At 45.9% G+C, this 20912-nt stretch overlaps 1 protein-coding gene and 1 non-coding gene across 2 annotated transcripts in view; both read left to right on the forward strand.

Moving 5' to 3' along the window:
* GALNTL6 (polypeptide N-acetylgalactosaminyltransferase like 6) overlaps positions 1 to 20912 on the forward strand; it is a 1496983-nt gene that overhangs the window by 1464762 nt on the left and 11309 nt on the right. Inside the window, exons 10-11 of the mRNA XM_027548944.1 lie at positions 546 to 662; positions 10857 to 11006. Coding sequence (XP_027404745.1) covers positions 546 to 662; positions 10857 to 11006 — 267 coding nt within the window. The remainder of the gene's footprint in view (positions 1 to 545; positions 663 to 10856; positions 11007 to 20912) is intronic.
* TRNAG-CCC lies at positions 15803 to 15875 on the forward strand. The gene has a single exon. It is a non-coding gene; the product is annotated as a tRNA-Gly (tRNA).

Consider the following 20912-nt stretch of genomic DNA (forward strand, 5'->3'; position numbering starts at 1 on the left):
AAGAGTCTTCTCCAGCACCACAGTTCAAAAGCATCGATTTTTTTGGTGCTCAGCCTTTTTTTGGTCCAACTCTCACTGGATGGCACGTCCATCCCAGGCCACCAGGGGGCGTCAGGTGAACCCCTACACAGTGACCTCCTCCTCACACCTTCTACCTGTGACACTTGCCTCATTCTGGAGCTCTGTCCTAGCTAACCTAGCTAACGTGGCGATAGGAGACAATGCTTTGAAGCAGGAAGATGACCAGTTATGAGCTAAAGAACCACCTGAAAGGAAAAATCTCCCATCTTACAGAAGTCATGAACTCTGTGTCCTTGTTTCTAGACTGCAGTTTCACCCAGAGTCTCACTGCGGTTTGCAGTCCAATCTTCTCATGTTCTTTGACATGTAGACTGGCCCATGTGATATTTAATTCTCCAGTTTCTCTCCATATGAATTTAAGGCACCATCCAATCATCGTGGAATAAAAAAAAAAAAAATCCCTGCTGAATCTCCACCAGGATTGTCAGGAACAGCTGCATCCTCATCCTTCCTTCTCTCCACAGCTTCGAAACGTGGCAGCAAACCTCTGCGTGGACAGCAAGCATGGAGCCACGGGGACCGAGCTAAGGCTGGACGTGTGTGTCAAGGACGGTTCTGAGAGGACCTGGTCTCATGAGCAGGTGCGTCCTGGGACTGGGGTGGGGGGCTTGTACAGGCATGGGACAGTGTGGGAATAAGTCTCTACAGGGGCCTGGGAGGTCACCACCTAGCTCTGCAGTCAAGGGAACCCCTTCTTGGCTTCCACGTACTCTCAGGACAGTCATGGTCATCCATTGAGATCAGGTATTCAAATGGGCTTTAAAGAAAGGATGCTGGCATTTCACGGTGGTGCAGTCGTTAAGACTCCATGCTCCCACTGCTGCCAGTACAGGTGCAATCTCTGGTCGAGGAATGAAAATCCCGCGTGCCACATGGTTTCAAAAAAAAGAAAAGAATAGAAAGGATGGTAAAGAGATGTTAATGGTGACCCTAGTCTTCTCTTTCCTTTCCCGGAACGATAGCTTTCAAACCATGAAAAGTTTGTAGAGTGTTTATACAACTCTCCCGAGCAGATTTCATGGTTTTATGGAAGGACTCTTGGTGATTCTATCCGTTTTTGTGACTTTCTCTAATCTTATCTCCCCCTTTGGCTGCGTGGACAGCTTACTTTACATACACCTGTCACTAGCAGCAATCTGTGATCTTACACACAAAGGATAACTCAGAGGCAGGAACACCCCAGCGTGGACCACATGGGATGCTTTAAGACTTGCTGTTGTTTAGTCACTCAGTTGTGTCCGACCCAACCCCGTGGACTGTAGCCCACCAGGCTCCTCTGTCCATGGGCATCTCCAGGCAAGAATACTGGAGTCGGTTGCCATTGCTCCTCCAGGGGATCTTCCTGACCCAAGAGTCACACGTGAATCTCCTGCACTGGCAGGCAGATTCCTTACCACCGAGCCACCAAGCAAGCAGGGAAGCCCTGCTTTAAGACTATTTACTGCTTGTGCTTGAAAACAATATTCCAGAGCAACTCAGTTTATTAAGTGAGGTGTGGTTCCTGACCACCTCTGAAACGTGACAGTCCTGGTAAGGGGCTTCCCTCACCCCGAGTCACCTGTAAAAGAGGAAAGACAGGGGAAGAATTGTGCCTGCCCCTTTTTATTGTTTTTAAATTATAAAATCTTTCAAACAGAAAACTATAAGAAATTAAACCGCACACCCTCATGTACTCATCACACAGACTGAAGGAGTACGTCTGGTAACTAACTAATGCTAAGTTAGTAGAAGCCCCCACCTCGCCCAGCCTGGGATCTCCAAGAGTTATTGGGTGTGATGAGGCTGAACATGTCGTCCTTCCCCTCTCCCCACTGTGCACCCTCTCCTGCCCCGCCCCAGTGCAGAGCAGCCGATCTAGGAAAACAGTTGCTCTAAGCCAAGTCCAGAGCACAGCCCAGAATCAAGTCCATCAACGCCTAAACCAGGGACTGTGCTGAGGGGAGCTTCCCCGGGGGGCTCGGTGGTGAAGAATCCAATGCATGAAACTCCAGAGACCCAGGTTCCATCCTTGGGTGGGGAAGGTTGTCCGGGGAAGGGAATGGCAACCCACTCCGGTATCCTTGCCTGGAGAATCCACAGACAGAGGAGCCTGGCGGGCTACCGTCCATGGGGTCGCAATGGATCAGACACGACTGAGCACACACGCTCGCAAATACACCCTGCATCTACGGACAGTGTCAGGTGGGTTTTAAGGAAGGCCCTGCAGCTTGAGGTTCACTGGCAGCTGTGGACCCTCAGTAGAAGCTGACTTGCCTTCTTTATCCTCTGCGTGTGTTAGCGCTCAGTCGTGTCCGACTCTTTGCGACCCCGCGGACTGTAGCCCTCCAGGCTCCGCTGTCCATCGAATTTTTCAGGCAACAATGCCAGAGTGGGTAGCCATCCCCTTCTCCAGGGGATCTGTATCCTCTGTGACCAGGGCAGGGGACCGTGTCCACCCGTTTCCTCCATGAAGCAATTCTGATTGCAGTCTGGGAGCAAGAGAGAAGGCTTCACGGCCACTTGGTAAGGCTGGCGTCTAGAGGAGAAAGGACATTTTCAAAAAGGAAAAGGAGGGTGCCAGAAGGAAATGCCCCCTGTCTCTGTTGAGTTCAGTTCCTCTCTACTGTGTCTGTTCAGCCTGACCAGGAGACACGCCTGTCCAGCTGGTTGTGAAGGACACAGACATACCTGAATGACCGGATCAGGTTTAACATCTCCATCCCAGGGAATGTGCTAGAGTGAAATATGGGCTGCAACTTTATCTGATGGGTGACAATAAATATAAATAAAGCCAGCTATACTGCATACTCAGTCCTCCCTTGTCCTTTAGTCACTAAGTCATGTCTGACCCTTTTGCAACCCCATAGACTGTAGCCCACCAGGCTCCTCTGTCCATGGGATTTCCTAGGCAAGAACACTAGGGTAGGTTTCCGTTTCCTTCTCCAGGGGATCGTCCCTACCCCGGGATGGAACCCCCGTCTCCTGCATTGGCAGGTGGATTCTTTACTGCTGAGCCACGAGGGCCAGGCCAAACTGCAAAAACCTGTGGCATGTAACTCAAGAAGTAGTCACCAGAGGGCAGCACTAGATAAGCAGACAGCTATCTAAGAGGAACAAAAGACCACTTAACACAGCTCTTTCTCTTTCTTTTTTTAAAATTTTAATTGGAGGCTAATTACTTTCCAATATTGTGCTGGGTTTTGGGATACATGGACGTGAATCAGCCATGGGTGTACATGTGTCCCCCATCCTGAACCCCCCTCCCACCTCCCTCCCCATCCCATCCCTCAGGGTTGTCCCAGCTCTTTAAAAAGATTTCCATTCCCCATAGTCTCCAAAAACAAGGCGATCAAACAAGGTTGAAAGGAGGTGAAAGTCAATCTTATTTGAAACACGTATCACTGTATATTGACGTAGAGGTTCAAACATCACAAACTGCCTCTTTTCCAGTAATTAACTCTTCATTTTATTCGATTTATACTCAATATATATTTATTACTCAATGAAGGAAGATCCCCTGGAGAAGGGAATGGCAACCCACTCCAGTATTCTTGCCTGGAGCATCCCGTGGACAGAGGAGCCTGGAGGGCTACAGTCCATGCGGTCACCAAGAGTCAGACATGACTTAGCGACAACCAAGGCTTTGTGTTTTGAGTAATACAATACAGACTCGGGCAACATTGTGCACACCACGTTAACATCAGAACCAAGAAGTCTAATTTATATATCATTACGAATCTGTTTTAAAGTCTCACTTCAAAGAAGAAAGTGGAGAAACTAACATCAATGTACTTCAAGAATGAGGACTTTGAGGCTGAAAACAACTCAGGAGGTACTGTGCAGGGAACCTGAATAAAATCTGAATATTTCTTGTCAGTGAGGAGCAGCCCAAAGCTTTCCAAACCGTCAGGTACCTGCATGATGTGTGCCTGTTTCTGCTTTGACACGACTGCACAGGATTGCAGGTCTCAGAAATGAGACCAGTCAGTGGCTGATTGGTTCCGTGTGACAATTAGGATAAGTTATGCGGCAGGAGAGAGCATTTCAAAGACCCTGGAGAGGGCTTTCCTGGTGGTCTAGTGGTTAAGAATCCACCTGCCAATGCCAGACATGTGGGTTCAATCCCTGGTCTGGGAAGATCCCCTGGAGAAGGAAATGGCAACCCACTTCAGTGTTCTTGCCTGGGGAATCCCATGGACAGAGAAGCCTGGCAGGCTACAGTCCGTGGGATCAAAAATGAATGGGACAGGACTTAGCGACTAAACAACAACCAGAGGAAAGGAAACGGTAAGAAAGTAAAAAGAAATCACTGTCTATGGAAGCACACACAAGCCTGGACTCTTGAAGCATGGCAGCGGCCAGCCCACCCACTTCTGCAGGCCAGCTGGGTACTGAAAGGCAAGGCAAGGACCACAGCGCCCTTCAGCTCTGCCTTCTACAGGTATAGAATCAGGAAAGCGACAAAGTGGGAAATGGATAAACCAGTCACAGCCACCGGTACCCGCACTGCTTACGGGACCAAGATTTGTGAAGTTTAAATAACATAAAATTTAATCCATGACAGGTTTATAGGCCAGGACACTGTTATTCTAATAATAGGTAACTGAGCTGAGAATCATTGAAATTGAAAGCTCAAAAAATGAATTATTGGTGATATTGCTGTATTAATAATTAGACACAAACAAAACAAATTTATTTGAGAAACCGAAAAGACTAATTATAATTAGTTCCTCTTGACAGTTATTCCAGTGCACTTTCTGTTATATAATGAGTTCAAGTTTTTATTTATGCAATAGAAATTTTATTGGACATGAATTAAATGTCATGAATTGTTCTGGGTGCGGGAAACACAAAGATGAAGATATGGCTCCTGCCATCTGGGGTCTCACTGACCAGTAAAGGTTACAGAAACATAAACGGACAAGCATGATGAAATAAGGTGGGGGTGGGAGGGAAGGAGGGGTTCAGAGAGATGGCTTCTTAGGTGAGCTGGCTGGTGAATGTGGGCCTTGCAGCCAGAGGGCCTCTCATGAACAAAGCCATAGACGAGAAAATACATACAACCTGATTAGTGCAAGGAACTACAGTTTTTTACATTGAGGTCTAACGGACATACAGTAAGATTTGTTTCAGTTATACAACATGTTGGCTCACCATTTGTATCTATTATGAAATGATAACCCCAATAAGTTTAGTTAATATTCATCACCAAACATAGTTTGTTGTTGTTGTTCTTCAGTTGCTCAGTTGTCTCCAAGTCTTTACAACCCCACGGATTGCAGCACACCAGGCTCCCCTGTCCATCACTGTCTTCCAGAGTTTGCCCAGACTCATGTTCACTGAGTCAGTGATGCCATCCAAGCATCTCATCTTCTGTCATCCCCCTCTCTGCCTGCCCTCAATCTTTCCCAGCATCAGGGTCTTTTCCATCAGGTGGCCAAAGTTTTGGAGCTTCAGCTTCAGCATCAGTCCTTCCAATGAAAATTCAGGTTTCCTTTCAGATTGAATGGTTTAATCTCCTTGCTATACAAGGGACCAAACATAAAGTGAAGTGAAGTCGCTCAGTCGTGTCCGACTCTGCAACCCCACGGACTGTAGCCTACTACGCTCCTCTGTCCATGGGATTTTCCAGCCGAGAGTACTGGAGCAGGTTGCCATTTCCTTCTCCAGAGGATCTTCCTGACCTCTGCAAGTAAACATAGTTACTGAATTTCTTCCTTGTGATGAGAACTTTTAAGATTTACTCTCTTAGCAACTTATAAATATTTTACTATTGCTAGAACATAAACTAAAGGGGAAGGGATGCAGTTGGAAAACATGGTAAAGGTCAGAAGGTGGAAAGTTCTTTATGTTTTAAAGCGTTTGAACTCCATCCTCTAAGGGTTATGTGAAAATATGATGAGCTTTCAGGTTAAGAGCCAACATGGTCATGTGGGTATTTCAAAACTCTAATTCAAAAAAATACACTCACCCCAATGTTCATAGCAGCATTTTTTATAATAGACAAGACATGGAAGCAAGCTAAAGGTCCACTGGCAGAGGAATGGATAAAGAAGATGTGGTACATATATACAATGGAATATTATTCAGCCATAAAAAGGAATGAAATAATGCCGTTTATACCAACATGGATGGACCTAGAGATCATCATACTAAGTGAAGTAAGACAGAGAAAGACAAATATCACATGATGTCACTTATATGTGGAATCTGAAAAAACTGATACAAATATACTCATGAACAAGATAGCAATGCAAAAGTAGGGAGTCAAGAGACGCCTGGATTAACAGGCAGATTTGGCCTTGGAGTACAGAATGAAGCAGGGCAAAGACTAATAGAGTTTTGCCAAGAGAACGTACTGGTCATAGCAAACACCCTCTTCCAACAACACAAGACTCTACACATGGACAACACCAGATGGTTAATACCGAAATCAGAATGATTATATTCTTTGCAGTCAAAGATGGAGAAGCTCTATACAGTCAGCAAAAACAAGACCAGGAGCTGACTGGCTCAGATCATGAACCCCTTATTGCAAAATTCAGACTTAAGTTGAAGAAAGTAGGGAAAACCGCTAGACCATTCAGGTATGACCTTACAATTATATATCAAATCCCTTACGATTATACAGTGGAAGTGACAAATAGATTCAAGGGATTAGATCTGGTAGACAGAGTGCCTGAAGAAGTATGGATGGAGGTTTGTGACTTTGTACAGGAGGCAGGGATCAAGACCATCCCCCAATAACAGAAATGCAAAAAGGCAAAATGGTTGTATGAGGAGGCCTTACAAATAGTTGAGAAAACAAGAGAAGCTAAAGGCAAAGGAGAAAAGGGTTCCAGAGTTCCAAAAAATAGCAAAGAGAGATAAGAAAGCCTTCCTCAGAGATCAATGCAAAGAAATAGAGGAAAACAACAGAATGGGAAAGACTAGAAATCTCTTCAAGAAAATCAGAGATACCAAGGGAACATTTCATGCAAAGATGGGCACAATAAAGGAAAGAAATGGTATGGACCCAACAGAAGCAGAAGATATTAAGAAAGGTGGCAAGAATACACAGAAGAACTATACAAAAAAGATCTTCATGACCCAGATAATCACGATGGTGTGATCACCAGCCTAGAGCCAGACATCCTGGAATGCAAACTCAAGTGGGTCGTAGGAAGTATCACTAAAAATGAAGCTAGTGGAGGTGATGGAATTCCAGTTGAGCTATTTCAAATCCTGAAAGATGATGCTGTGAAAGTGCTGCACTCAATATGCCAGCAAATTTGGAAAACTCAGCAGTGGCCCCAGGACCAGAAAAGGTCAGTTTTCATTCCAATCCCAAAGAAAGGCAATGCCAAAGAATGCTCAAACTACCGCACAATTGCACTCATCTCACATGCTAGTAAAGTAATGCTCAAAATTCTCCAAGCCAGGCTTCAGCAATACCTGAACCGTGAACTTCCAGATGTTCAAGCTGGATTTAGAAAAGACAGAGGAACCAGAGATCAAATTGCCAACATTCTCTGGATTATCAAAAAAGCAAAAGAGTTCCAGAAAAATATCTACTTCTGCTTTATTGACTATGCCAAAGCCTTTGACTATGTGGGAAACAACAAACTCTGGAAAATTCTTAAAAAGATGGGAATACCAGATCACCTGACCTGCCTCTTGAGAAACCTGTATGCAGGTCAGGAAGCAACAGTTAGAACTGGACATGGAACAACAGACTGGTTCCAAATAGAGAAAGGAGTACATCAAGGCTGTATATTGTCACCCTGCTTATTTAACTTATATGCAGAGTACATCATGAGAAATGCTGGGCTGGAAGAATTACAGCTGGAATCAAGATTGCTGGGAGAAATATCAATGACCTCAGATATGCAGATGATACCACCCTTATGGCAGAAAGTGAAGAACTAAAGAACCTATTGATGCAAGAGAAAGAGGAGAGTGAAAAAGGTGGCTTAAAACTCAGCATTCACAAAGCTAAGATCAAGGCATCTGGTCCCATCACTTCATGGCAAATAGATGGGGAAACAATGGAAACAATGACAGACTTTATTTTGGGGGAGCTCCAAAATCACTGCAGATGGTAACTGCAGCCATGAAATTAAAAGATGTTTGCTCCTTGGAAGAAAATTTATGCCCAACCTAGACAGCATATTAAAAAGCAGAGACATTACTTTGCCAACAAATGTCCATCTAGTCAAAGTTCTGGTTTTTCCAGTAGTCATGTATGGATGTGAGAGTTGGACTATATAGAAAGCTGAGTGCAGAAGAATTGATGTTTTTGAACTGTGGTGTTGGAGAAGACTCTTGAGAGTCCCTTGGACTGGAAGGAGATCCAACCAGTCCATCCTAAAGGAGATCAGTCCTGGATGTTCATTGGAAGGACTGATGCTGAAGCTGAAACTCCAATACTTTGGCCACCTGATGCAAAGAACTGACTCATTTGAAAAGACCCTGATGCTGGGAAAGATTGAAGGCAGGAGGAGAAGGGGACGACAGAAGATGAGATAGTTGGATGACATCACCAACTCAATGGACATGAGTTTGAGTAAACTCAGGGAGTTGCGATGGACAGGGAAGCCTGGCGTGCTGTGGTTCATGAGGTTGAAAAGAGTCAGACACGACTGAACAACTGAAATGACTGACTGACAAGATGGTAATAGACTCACAGACAGAAAGAAAACTTATAGTTAAATGTGAGGGAAGGTATAAATTAGGAGTTTGGGATTAACATATAAACACTACTATAAATTAAAATAGATAACCAACAAGGAAATAAGTTCAATATTTTTAATAACCTATAATGGAAAAGAATCTGAAAAAGAATAGATGTACCTGTAACACTGGATCATTGTGCTGGACACCTGCCATTTCCCCACCAGGTAACTGTTTTTGTGTGCCATCCCTGGAGTTTTGCCAGATTCTCTGCATTTTCTCGCCCAGGTAGGACCCCAAAACTGGGATAATCTCAGAGCCTGGTCTCAGCCAAGTGTACTTACTGTCTGCACGGAATTCAGCACTGTGCTTGTTTTTACATCCACAGGGCCTTCTGACAGCTCTCCGTTTTGGACTCACAGCTTGGCCTCACAGTGAGGCCGATACAAGTCCTGTCATAAAAATGACACAAACTCACTGAGATGTTACAACTGGAAGAAGCCCAAGGGCTGATCTAGTCCATGTTCCTACTTACTTAAGGATTTCTCCCACTGAACCCTTCAAATGGTTGTTCAGCTCAAACTCAAGAAAATACCCTTTCCTTATAGAAACAGAAATTGTACTTTTCAATCTACACGTTGTAAAATCAAATTTTAGTCAATTTAGTCTGTATGGTCAAAGCTATGGTTTTTCTGGTAGTCATGTACAGATGTGAGAGTTGGACCATAAAAAAGGCCGAACACTGAAGAACTGATGTTTTCAAACTGTGGTGTTGGAGAAAACTCTTGAGAGTCCCTTGGACAGCAAGGAGAACAAACCAGTCAATCCTAAAGGAAATCAACCCTGAATATTCATTGGAACGACTGATGCTGAAGCTGAAGCTCTAATACTCTGGCCACCTGATATGAAGAGCCAACTCACTGGAAAAGACCCTGATGCTGGGAAAGACCAAGGGTAGGAGGAGAAGGGGATGACAGAGGATGAGACTGTTTGATGGCATCACCAACTCAAAGGATATGAGTTTGAGGAAACTCCAGGAGATAGTGGAGGACAGAGGAACCTGGTGTGCAAAAGTCCATGGGGTCACAGAGTCAGACACAATTAAATGCAATTAAAAATCTATTAAATGCAAAGAGGATAAATGTTCCATGAAACTTCTATTCAGCTGGGGGTTGGGGATGAGGGGAGCGGTCCGTGTGTGAGTAAACTGTATCTCTTACTGGGAGTCACAGTCCCAAACTTCTGACACTGCCCGGCAGGATTACTCTTATCAACCCCAGGAAATCAATTTGCTTATCAGTTACTACATCAAACTTAGCTTTCATTTAAATCAAAATTGTCAACTTGCTAGCATCCATCCAGCGCAATCCTACTCCTAGTCTTTTTTCAGTTAATCTGCTCAGTTAGGCTCAATGTGTAGCATTTGGGGCTTTTCAGGTGGCCCTAGTGATAACCTTCTTGCCAATGCAGGAGACATATGAGGCACAGGTTTGATCCCTGTGTTGGGAAGATCCCCTGGAAGATGAAATGGCAACCCACTTTAGTATTCTTACCTGGAGAATCCCATGGACAGAGAAGCTGTGGACTAAAGTCCATGGACTGCAAAGAGCTGAATACGACTAAAGCGACATAGCACGCACGAACGTGGAACATTTAATCCACTAATTTTTTACCTAAATGAGAAATGTAAAAGGATGTCCCTGATGGTCCAGTGGTTAGGACTCCATGACCCCAATGCAGGGGACCCGGGTTCAATCCCTGGTCAGGGAACTAGATCCTGCATGCAGCAACTAAGAATTAACGTGCTATAACTAAGACCTGGTGCAAACAAAAAAACAATTTAAACAGAAAAGAATGATAAAGAGCATCATTAAATACCTTCTCCCCTCCTTCTGTCCCTCTGTGTCTCTCTCTCTAACTGGAAACTTGTTTTTTTGGCCAGCCTGGGCCAACGGTGCTCCCTGTGCAGCCACAGAGCGCAAGGATCCTGGCTTGCTCAACACCTCTGTCACCCCCACACCAAGCTATTTTCCTGTAAAACAGGAGCCAGGAGTTCTTCACTGCTGACAGACACACTTCTCCCTGCTCGCGAATCTCTCCGAGTTGCGCTTACCGTTGCTTTTCTGCTGTTGTCACTCTATCAGCTCTTCACCTTCGGCTGGAGAGAGGATATCCGGCCAGGCGAGCCCCTGCACACTCGGAAGTTCTGCTTCGATGCCGTGTCCCACAGCAGCCCCGTCACTCTGTACGACTGTCACGGCATGAAGGGGAACCAGCTCTGGGGCCATAGGAAGGTAAGGGCCGGCGTCCTGTGGGCAGGGCATCCTCCGCTACTCGGCTTGGGGTTCTCTAACGCAAAGATTTGTTTTGTTTAACACATTGCTTTCATTTAAATTGCCACATGAGAAGGAAATGGCACCCCACTCCAGTACTCTTGCCTGGAAAATCCCATGGATGGAGGATCCTGGTAGGCTACAGTTCATGGGGTCACAAAGAGTCGGACACGACTGAGCGACTTCACTTATGTTGGTAAAGAACCTACCTGCCAACGCAGGAGACGTAAGAGACACAGGTTGGATCCTTAGGTCGGGAAGATTCCCCTGGAAGAGGGCATGGCAAGCCACTCCAGTATTCTTGCCTGGAAGACAGAGGAGCCTGGCGGGCTACAGTCTGTGGGGTCACAAAGAGACATGACTGAGAGACTAAACAGCAAGTTTATGCAGGACACTTTATAAGTTCAAGGTGTAAAACGTAATAATTTGATATATGCATGAATTGAGAAAGAATCGGCACAAGTATAGTTAACAAATCCATCGCTGAGCAGTTACAGTCTCATGTGTGATGAGAACATTTAAGATTTACTCTCTTGAGACTTCCCTGGTGGCCCAGGGGTTAAGACCCCGCTTTGCAATGCAGGGGACTCTTCAATGAAGTTTCAATCCCTGGTCGGGGAACTAAGATCCCACATGTGGCAGGGCCACTAAGCTTGCGTGCTACAGCTAAGACCAGACGCAGGCAACTAAAAGCAAATAAGTAAAACCACATTATACATAAAAAAAAAAAAAAAAAATCCAGTCTCTTAGGAACTTTCAAGTATATGATACAGAATTATTCACTGTGGTCTCCATGCTGAACATAACATGCCCAGAAACGTACCCATCTCAGAACTGGACCACCCTCCCCGACCCTTCTCCCCAGCTGTCAGTTTCTCTTTATGGGGCCACCATTAGAAGAGGAGGAGCTCGTGTAACTAGGTTCCCTTGTGTCTACCACCACAGCAGGCACCCAGGGTGAGCCCCGTTTGTGGTTATTATCACCACCAGGGGGAGCCCTGCGACAAGAACAGTGACTTGCTGAAGCGCCTTCAATGAAAACACTCAAATTATCACCCACATTCCAAAGACATCTGAAAGGAGAAGCTGCTTTCCCTCCCCTTCAGCCCCTACGTCTAGTTTGTCACTAAGACACGTGACCCCACCCTGCCTGCCATTTCTGTGGCTGCAGACCCTGATTTCAGACCTGCCCATCTCAGCCCTGGATGAGTGGAACAACTGCCCAAAGGGCCACCCTGCCACCCTTTCCCCCGACCCACCTTCCATCCTGAAGTCAGAGGGGTACCCACAAACTCTGGTCACTACATTCCTCTGGTTTATACACCATCTGGTTTCCCACTGAGAGGATAAAGTGCCTTCTCCCAAATTCTCATCCTGACGCTTCACAATCTGGTCAACGTCCCGGTTGCTTGTCAAGCTAAGACATCCTAATTCATCCTAAAACTGAAATGTGATTTTTTTTTTAATTTTGCTGCATCAGGCCTTAGTTGCTACAAACTCTAAGTTGTGGCATGTGGGATCTAGTTCCCCAACCAGAGATCCAACCCAAGCCTCCTGCATTGGGAGCTTGCAGTCTTAGCCACCGGACCACCAGGGAAGTCCCTGTAATCTTGAAGAAGCTATTTCACGTGTAATTTTCAACTTCCACATCAATATAATACAGACAACAATTTGGTGAGATAAACTGTGGAAAATTTCCAGCACGATTTCTGACCGTATATGATCAGATTTCCACCCAAGTGGGTAACAAGTATAAATTTTACATGGAAAATGGTGGTGAGTCCTGATATACAGCAATCTATGCCATGAAATGGACCTTTCCTGGTGGTTCAGTGGTAAAGAATCTGCCTGCCAATGCAGGAGACACGGGTTCGATCCCCTGGAGAAGGGAATGACAACCACTCCAGTATTCTTGCCTGGAGAATTTCATGGACAGAGGAGCCTGGTGAGCTACAGTCCATGAGTCATGAGTCTCAAAGAGTCAGACACGACTGAGTGACTAAATAACAACGACAACGATGCTAAGAAATATTAACTCCTGTTATCCTTGCAGAGTAAAAGCGACCTCCCATGTCCTTTTCTTGCAAGGAAACGTTTTTATGGGACTATAACACATATCTTCATTGGGGTTTCCCCAGATGTAGACCCTGAAGTGAGGATTTGAATGCCAGTAGTTTATTTGGGAGATGTCCCCAAAAATCATGGCAGGGAAGTGAAACATGAAACATGAAAGGGAGGAGAGCCAGTACAGGGTATGTGATGAAGATAGTACCACTGCGGGCATGTGTGCCTACTAAGTCGTTCAGTCATGTCTGACCCTGCGACCCCGTACTATAGCCCATCGGGCTCCTCTGTGCATGATCGGGCTCCTCTGTCCATGGGATTCTCCAGCCAAGAGTACTAGTGTGGGTGGCTGTTTCCTACTCTAGGGGATCTTCCTGATCCAGGGATCGAACCCACATCTCTCTCGTCTCCTGCATTGGCAGGTGGGTTCCTTACCCCTTGCGCCACCTGTAGGGGGGAGCTCAAGTCCCCAACCCCAGAGGCAAGGGGGAGGGGATATTCACACACCAGCACAGCTGGTCTTGGCCTAGGGCTACTCCTGGTTGGGGGTGTGGTGTCCATTCCTGACACCTCTGTGCGGGCTGCTGCTCTTGCAGGCAGAGTCGTTCTAGAGTCCAGAGAACAGCCTAACAGAGAGAGAGACAGTGACCAGCTTCAGAGGTCAGGTCAGCAGGCACCCAAGTCCTGGGGCCTGAAGAGCTGTGGGCGAACACTGTGAGAACCCTGCCCTACCCATCCATCCTTGCCAACAACACACAGCACGTCAGTTTCTTTTTCTTTTCCTTTCTCAGTTCTGTGGTTATAGAGTGAGATCACACACAGGTCTGTTAGCCTTTTGGGATAGCTTCTTTGAGAAGAACCGGTTCAAATCTGTCGACCATGTTTTAACATGGGTTGTCTGGATTTTTTTGTTGTTGTTAACAGATTTGGAAGCTTTTTTGGTGTATCTAGGTATAGTGCTTTGTTGGATATTTGTAAATATCTGACTCCAGTCAGTATCTAGCCTTTTCTCCCTCCTTGGTGAAGAGCTGTTCTTTATGATTAGTGTCTTCTGTGTCCTGTTTAGGAAATCTTTGCCCACACCAAACACATGAAGCCAGTGTTCTAAGGCATCTTTGGCAGCTTTGTGGTTTAATCTTCCGCATTGTGGTACATATTCCTGAATAGTTTTTGTGTACAGTGTAAGAGGGGGGTGATTATTTGTTTCATATTTATATTCAATTATCAATCATAATTTACTAAAAAAAAATTTCCTACTGCAAGAAAGTGGAGCCTTTGTCATAAGTCAAGGGACCTTATATACCTGGTCTATTTATGAATCCTCATGTTTTTAACCCTCTGACCAGTAAGTCTTAGCCATACAGAAAGTAAACTGATAGAAACTAACAATCTAATAAGAACTAAAACCCCACTAACCTGTTAGTGGTGAAATGTTTCAGCTTCCCTTTGGAAACTGGGGGCATCCCTAGTGGCTCAAACAGGAAAGAATCTGCCTGCACTTAAGGAGACCTGAGTTCAATCCCTGGGTCGGGAACATCCCCTGGAGGAGGGCATAGCAACCAACTTCAGTGATCTTGTCTGGAGAATCCCATGGGTGGAGGAGTCTGATGGGCTATAGTCCATAGGGTTGCAAAGAGTCAGATGAGAGTCAGCACGCACATACAAAAATTCAATCAAGATATTAAAGAAAGTAAAATTACCTGAAAAAAAAAAAAAAGGCTAATAAGACAACATTGTGAAGGTAGCTGTTCTTAACCAGGTGTTTAAATTTCATGCAAAACCATTCAAATCCCAGCAGGTTTATTTGTGGACACTGATGAGCAGAGTCTGAAATTTACATGGAGATGAAACGGTCAAGAATAGCCAAGAAAACACTGAAGAAGAACAAGAACAAGTATCAAACGTTATAAGAAATGCACTTATTAGTGTAGTCTGTTGTTGGCGTAAGGACAGACTGATGATCTAGAAGGGGAGGCCTAAAAGGTTCTGATGGGGCAGCCGAGAATCACTTTTCTTGTTCCAGCTTTCAGCTACTTTCCTTACACTACTCCTCTCTCCTGCTTCCGCTGGAATTGCCCCCTGCGTGTATTCCTATCCCATTCTGTTCCTTTCTTTGTACTTAGCACATGTGTGATTCACAGCTAGTCTCCCCTTAGTTAACCACTTGAGGGCAGGAACTTTTTCTCTGATTCTTGTATAGCCTGCCTAATACCTACTACATGTGTGCAGGCTAAGTCGTTTCAGTTGCGTCCAGCTCTTCGACACTATGGACTGTAGCCCGTCAGGTTCCTCTGTCCATGGGATTTTCCAGGCAGGAATACTGGAGTGGGTTGCTATGCCCACCTCCAGGGGATCTTCCCAACCCAGGGTTCGAACCCACATCTCTTACATCTCCTGCATTGGCAGACAGATTCTTTACCACTAGTGCCACCTGGGAAGCCCCACCTACTACACAGACATTCCTAAATAAGCATTTGTTGAATGGACTCAGTTATTGATCTGACCCTGTCCTTATGAACCCCAAGCTGCGCTGGATACAACGTAACACATCTCGTGGTCTCAGAACCACTACCAGGCCTCCCCAAAGTATGACAGTGAAAAGTGTGCATCACGTTTCTGAGTTGCTCTCTGGAGGCCTTCGTACAGTTTAACTTCCACAAGAAAGGGCTTAAAAATAACATCAACAGGGGACTTCCCTGGTGGTCCAATGGCTAAGACTCTGCACTCCCAATGCAGAGGGCCTAAGTTCAATTCCTAGTCAGGGAATGAGATCCCACGTGCAGCAACTAAGATTCTGCATACTGCAACTAAGACTCCATTGTTCAGTCACTAAGTCCTGTTTGACTCTTTGTGACCCCATGGACTACAGCACGCCAGGCCTCCCTGTCCTTCACTATCTCCCAAAGTTTGCCCAAGTCCCAGTCCATTCAGTTGGTGATGCCATCCAACCAGTGATGCTAAGACCTGGTGCGGCCAAATAAATAAATAAAATTAAATATTTTAAAAAATATCATCAAATTAGAAAATACAGATTAAAAGGTACACGTCAGGCTAAACTGATAACATTGAAACAGTCACATTACTTTAGAAAGTGAGTGGGTGGAATTCTTGGCATATGTCTGCATCTGACTATTTATGGGACCCTATGATACAAGCCAGGGCTTTGGCCGCTCAGCCCATAAACTCCTTCTGGCCCACAAAGATGCCAGATGGACGGCCACACGTTGTTATTTTTAAATTATTCCGGTTATGTATTGATTTAGAGCCCAAAATGAGGAAATGAAGAGTTTAATTAAAAGGCATGGAATTTGACTCTGGTTCTGATAAACGAAGCCCCACTACAGAGTTCTGGACTTGTGGTCACATTTAGACAGTCAGCCTACCCCCAGTCAGCCCAGTTATTTCTGGATAGTCCCAAGTATTACAAAGCTCCAAGGCCTTCGGGGTGCATGCGTGCTCAGTCCCTCAGTTGTGTCTGACTCCTCGTGACCCCATGGACTATAATCTGCCAGTCTTCTCTGTCAGTGGAATTTTTCATACTGAAAAAAATGGCAAGTAGGTTGCCATTTCCTTCTCCAGGGGATCTTCCTGATCCAGGGATCAAACCCACATGTCCAGTGGATCCTGAATTGCTGGTAGATTCCTTATTGCTGAGCCACCTGTGAAGCTTTTGGTACCACACAGATTAAATTTAATCCATTTTGGTCAAGACAGATTCCTAATACTTAAACAAAGCTTGTCTGACCTTTACTCCTTACTTCCAATTAAATGGCCCAATTTCCTGCCACTGTTCTTGAGATGACTTCACTGGGCTCACCTCAGCCTCCTGGACACTGATTCTTAACACACTCCAGATGGTCCTAGAGGTTGGCATGATGCCCAGAATGGAACACAGTATCCTAGGCGTGTTTAACCAAGGACGAGAATGAGTTTCTAGCACCCTTTTGTTGGGAATTTTTTAAAAAATAATTTATTTCTTTATTCGGCTGCCCCAGGTTACTTAGTTGTAGCATTCAGGATCTTCTAGCCGTGGCACGTGAACTCTTAGTTGCAGCATATGGGATCTAGTTCCCTGACCAGGGATTGAACCCCAGGCCCCCGGCATTGGGAGCTCGGAGTCTTAGCCACTGGACTACCAGGGAAGTCCTGTCTAGCGCCTTTTTGTCATGAGAAATGTCTGTTAAATTAGCTCGAGCTGATTGGTTTTCGGCCTTCACTTCACATACTTAGCTTCTTAATGAGTTTTCAGTATTTAAAAGACCACGTTCGCTTTGCTACACAGACATGTCACTTCAGTCTTACACCTGTGTGGAGCTCCTTTCATTCCTGTGTAAGCCATCCACTGGTTTCTGTTAAATTCTCCCTCGCCAGATTTACCCCTGCCTGGACTTTGGTCCAAGTTATTAACAAGTGAACTAGTTTTATTCCAGCCATGAATTAGAGCAGATCAGTGGGCATGCAGGCCCTCATCCAAGGCCCTGATCCCAGTGAACAAGGCCCAGAACTGAGCCTCCCATCACATAATGGAGCTGACGCTGATCCACAGGCAGTAGTCATTCAACCAGATACAAGCTCAACTAACAGCGAATCACCTTCTAGCCCACATTTCTCCAGCTGACCCACAGGGGAAAAAAGGAGGATTTTCAAATGTCTTGCTGAATACCAGGTACACAATGTCTATATCATATCCTATACCCTGAAGATAACAGAGACATAAGTGTTATGCCCTGAGAAGCTGGGATCCTCTGTTCAAATAGATGAATCAAAGATGAGGGAGGCTAGTAGCCCCTGGGAGGTAAAGGCCTTCACCGCTGCCTTGAAACTACGTTTTCACCAGGGTAACCTTCCCATTCTGTTTTTATTCCATATGTTTAACCCGGCTGAAGTTGTGACATCACTTAGAGGTCACATCCTTTTCTTCCACATTTGGATACCTTAGCCACCACCTGCTGGTCACCATTCTACTGCATACATTCAGCTGCCACCCTCTGGTCACCAGTAGAAAGGTTTCATCACGGTTTCTATCTCGGGCTCTAATATGTGGACAAAGACCGGCTAAAGGGAATGCCGGCCAAGATAGAGACTGTCACACTTGAAAGGACCTTGGTAACTGGGATTATACGCGTGTGAGATCAGCATTTGCTAACGGGACAGCTCTTCCCTGGGGGCAGGTGTGGGTCTGGGACTGGACTGCTGGCTGGCTCGGCTGAGAGGGGGCGGGGCGGGCAGAGGCCCCGGGGGACCCAGGGTGGGAGTCCCCCCTGAGACCACCAGCAGTGGTCTTGCCTCTGGGATTTTGGGAAACTTGTTTCCTCATTATCAAATGGCAATAATGACAGTATCAGCCTCAGAAGATTATCATGGGGGGCTTCCCTGGTGGTCCAGTGGTTAAGAATCTGCACGCCAACGCAGGGGACACAGGTTTGATCCCTAGTCAGGAAGCTAAGATCCCACATGTTGAAGGGCAATTAAGCCTGCCCACCAAAACTCAGACTCGATGCAGCCAAATAATTTTTTTTAAAAGAAAGTTATTGTGATAATGAAATAAAATGCAAATACCCCTAGGACGAGACACTTCACGAGTGTTAGCTCACTGTCCTGTGTGTGTGTGCTATGTTGTTTCAATCACGTCCGCCTCCTTGTGACCCCATGGCCTGTAGCCCACCAGGCTCCTCTGTCCACGGGGATTCTCCAGGCAACAATCCTGGAGTGGGTTTCCATGCCCTCCTCCAGGGGATCTTCCCAACCCAGCAGTCGAACCCACGTCTCTCGTGTTTCCTGCATTGGCAGGCAGGTTCTTTACCACTGTGCCACATGCCCAAAAATCTCTCTTCTGATTTGACTTTCGCTCTCCTAGTACCTTCACATCCAGGAGAAGACAGGCTGTCCTGTCATCTTCCTGTACTATTGCAGCTGTGTAGCTGCCACTAAATACTAGAATGCAAATTCCACAAGAGCAGGGCTTTATCTGCTTTCTTTCGTGTAGAATCCTCAGTACCTTCAACACTGTTTGGCACATAGTAGATTGGAGAAGGCAAGGGCACCCCACTCCAGTACTCTTGCCTGGAAAATCCCACGGACAGAGGAGCCTGGTAGGCTGCAGTCCGTGGGGTCGCTGGGAGTCGGACACGACTGAGCGACTTCAGTTTCACTTTTCACTTTCATGCATTGGAGAAGGAAATGGCAACCCACTCCAGTGTTCTTGCCTGGAGAATCCCAGGGACGGGGGAGCCTGGTGGGCTGCCGTCTATGGGGTCGCACAGAGTCGGACACGACTGAAGTGACTTAGCAGCAGCAGCAGCAGCAGATGTCAAACAAGTAAATGCACCCAGGTTCTTGGTTGTCCGCATTCACTCTCTCTTTAGGTTGCTTATGTGGTTGAAGTAGATAAAGAGAGAAAAGCTAAGTAGAACATTGAACACTATGGAAGCCCAACACATAAATACATACTCAACAAAGAGCAGCTATTATGATGTTGACATGACTCCCGGCAGGTTTACGGAAGGGAGATAAACAGCTATGGACAGATGGAAACAAGATCAGGAACAGATGGGTTTTCTCTACTCTCAGAGTTTTCAGTCTAATAGGGAAGCTGAAAATTTTTTTAATTGAATATATTAAGTGTACCGGATAATATGGTAACTCAACATGAGGCTCAACCTAGGTCAGAGAGGCAGACAAGGCTGCTCTGACATCTACCCTGTAAATGGAGACCTGAAAGGGAAACAGGATTTAGGTAAGTGAAGAGAAGCATCTGAAAAAGAATGGATATGTGTATAACTGAATCATGCTGCTGCGCACCTGAAAGGAACACAGCATTGTAAATCAACTATGTTGCTATTGCTATTGCTCAGTTGCTAAGTCGTATCTGACTCTTTGTGACCCCACGGACTGTAGCCCTCCAGGCTCCACTGTCCGTGGGATTCTCCAGGCAAGAATACTGGAGTGCGTTGCCATGCCCTCCTCCAGGGGATCTTCCTGACCCAGTGAACGAACCCGCATCTGCTGCATTGACAGGCAGATTCATCACCAACCAAGCCACCAGGGAAATCAAATCAACTATAGTGATAGTCGTTCGTTTGTGTCCGACTCTGCAACTCCATGGACTGCCAGTCTCCTCCATCTGGGGATTTCCCAGGCAAGAAAACTGGAGTGGGTTGTCTTTCCTTTCTCCATCCCGACCCAGAGATGGAACCTGGGTCTCCCACACTGTAGGCAGATTCTTTACCATCTGAGCCACCAGAGAAGCCATATACTCCAATACACTCTAATCTAAAATAAAAGTTTTTTTAAAATCCCAGATATAGGGATCAGCTTGTACAAAGGCCGTCTGGTGAGGAAGAGCTTTGTTTTCTGGAAGCATGTAGCAACCGGGTGAAGTGTGGGGGGAGATGATGCCCTCTGAGGCCAGGGGCAGGACCTTGTGTACAAGACCTCAGGACTACGCTAAGAATTCAGCCGAGAGACGGGCCAGAGTGTGAATGGTGTGAAGAGCAGAGCTCCAACATACCACACCTGGTTCTGTAAGGTTTCTGCTGCTCCTAGAATTGAGGATACACGCACACCCATCATTTACCTGTAGCCCAGAAGCCAGCAATGGAGAGGACGGTGGGGCCGCCAGCACCGCTTCCACCTCAGTGCGCACATGGAGGCCTCAGTCGGTCAGGACGCCAGAAGCATGATTTCTGACTGGCCAAATTACCCACTGATGCAGGAAGACCAGTTTTCTCGTCCTGTGAGGAATTGTACCTGTCACAGAAGAAATGGAAAAGGAGAGACAATAAGACTGCATCGTCCCCATTC

This window comes from Bos indicus x Bos taurus, chromosome 8, assembly GCF_003369695.1.
Source record: "Bos indicus x Bos taurus breed Angus x Brahman F1 hybrid chromosome 8, Bos_hybrid_MaternalHap_v2.0, whole genome shotgun sequence".
In the NCBI taxonomy this organism is placed as follows: domain Eukaryota; kingdom Metazoa; phylum Chordata; class Mammalia; order Artiodactyla; family Bovidae; genus Bos; species Bos indicus x Bos taurus.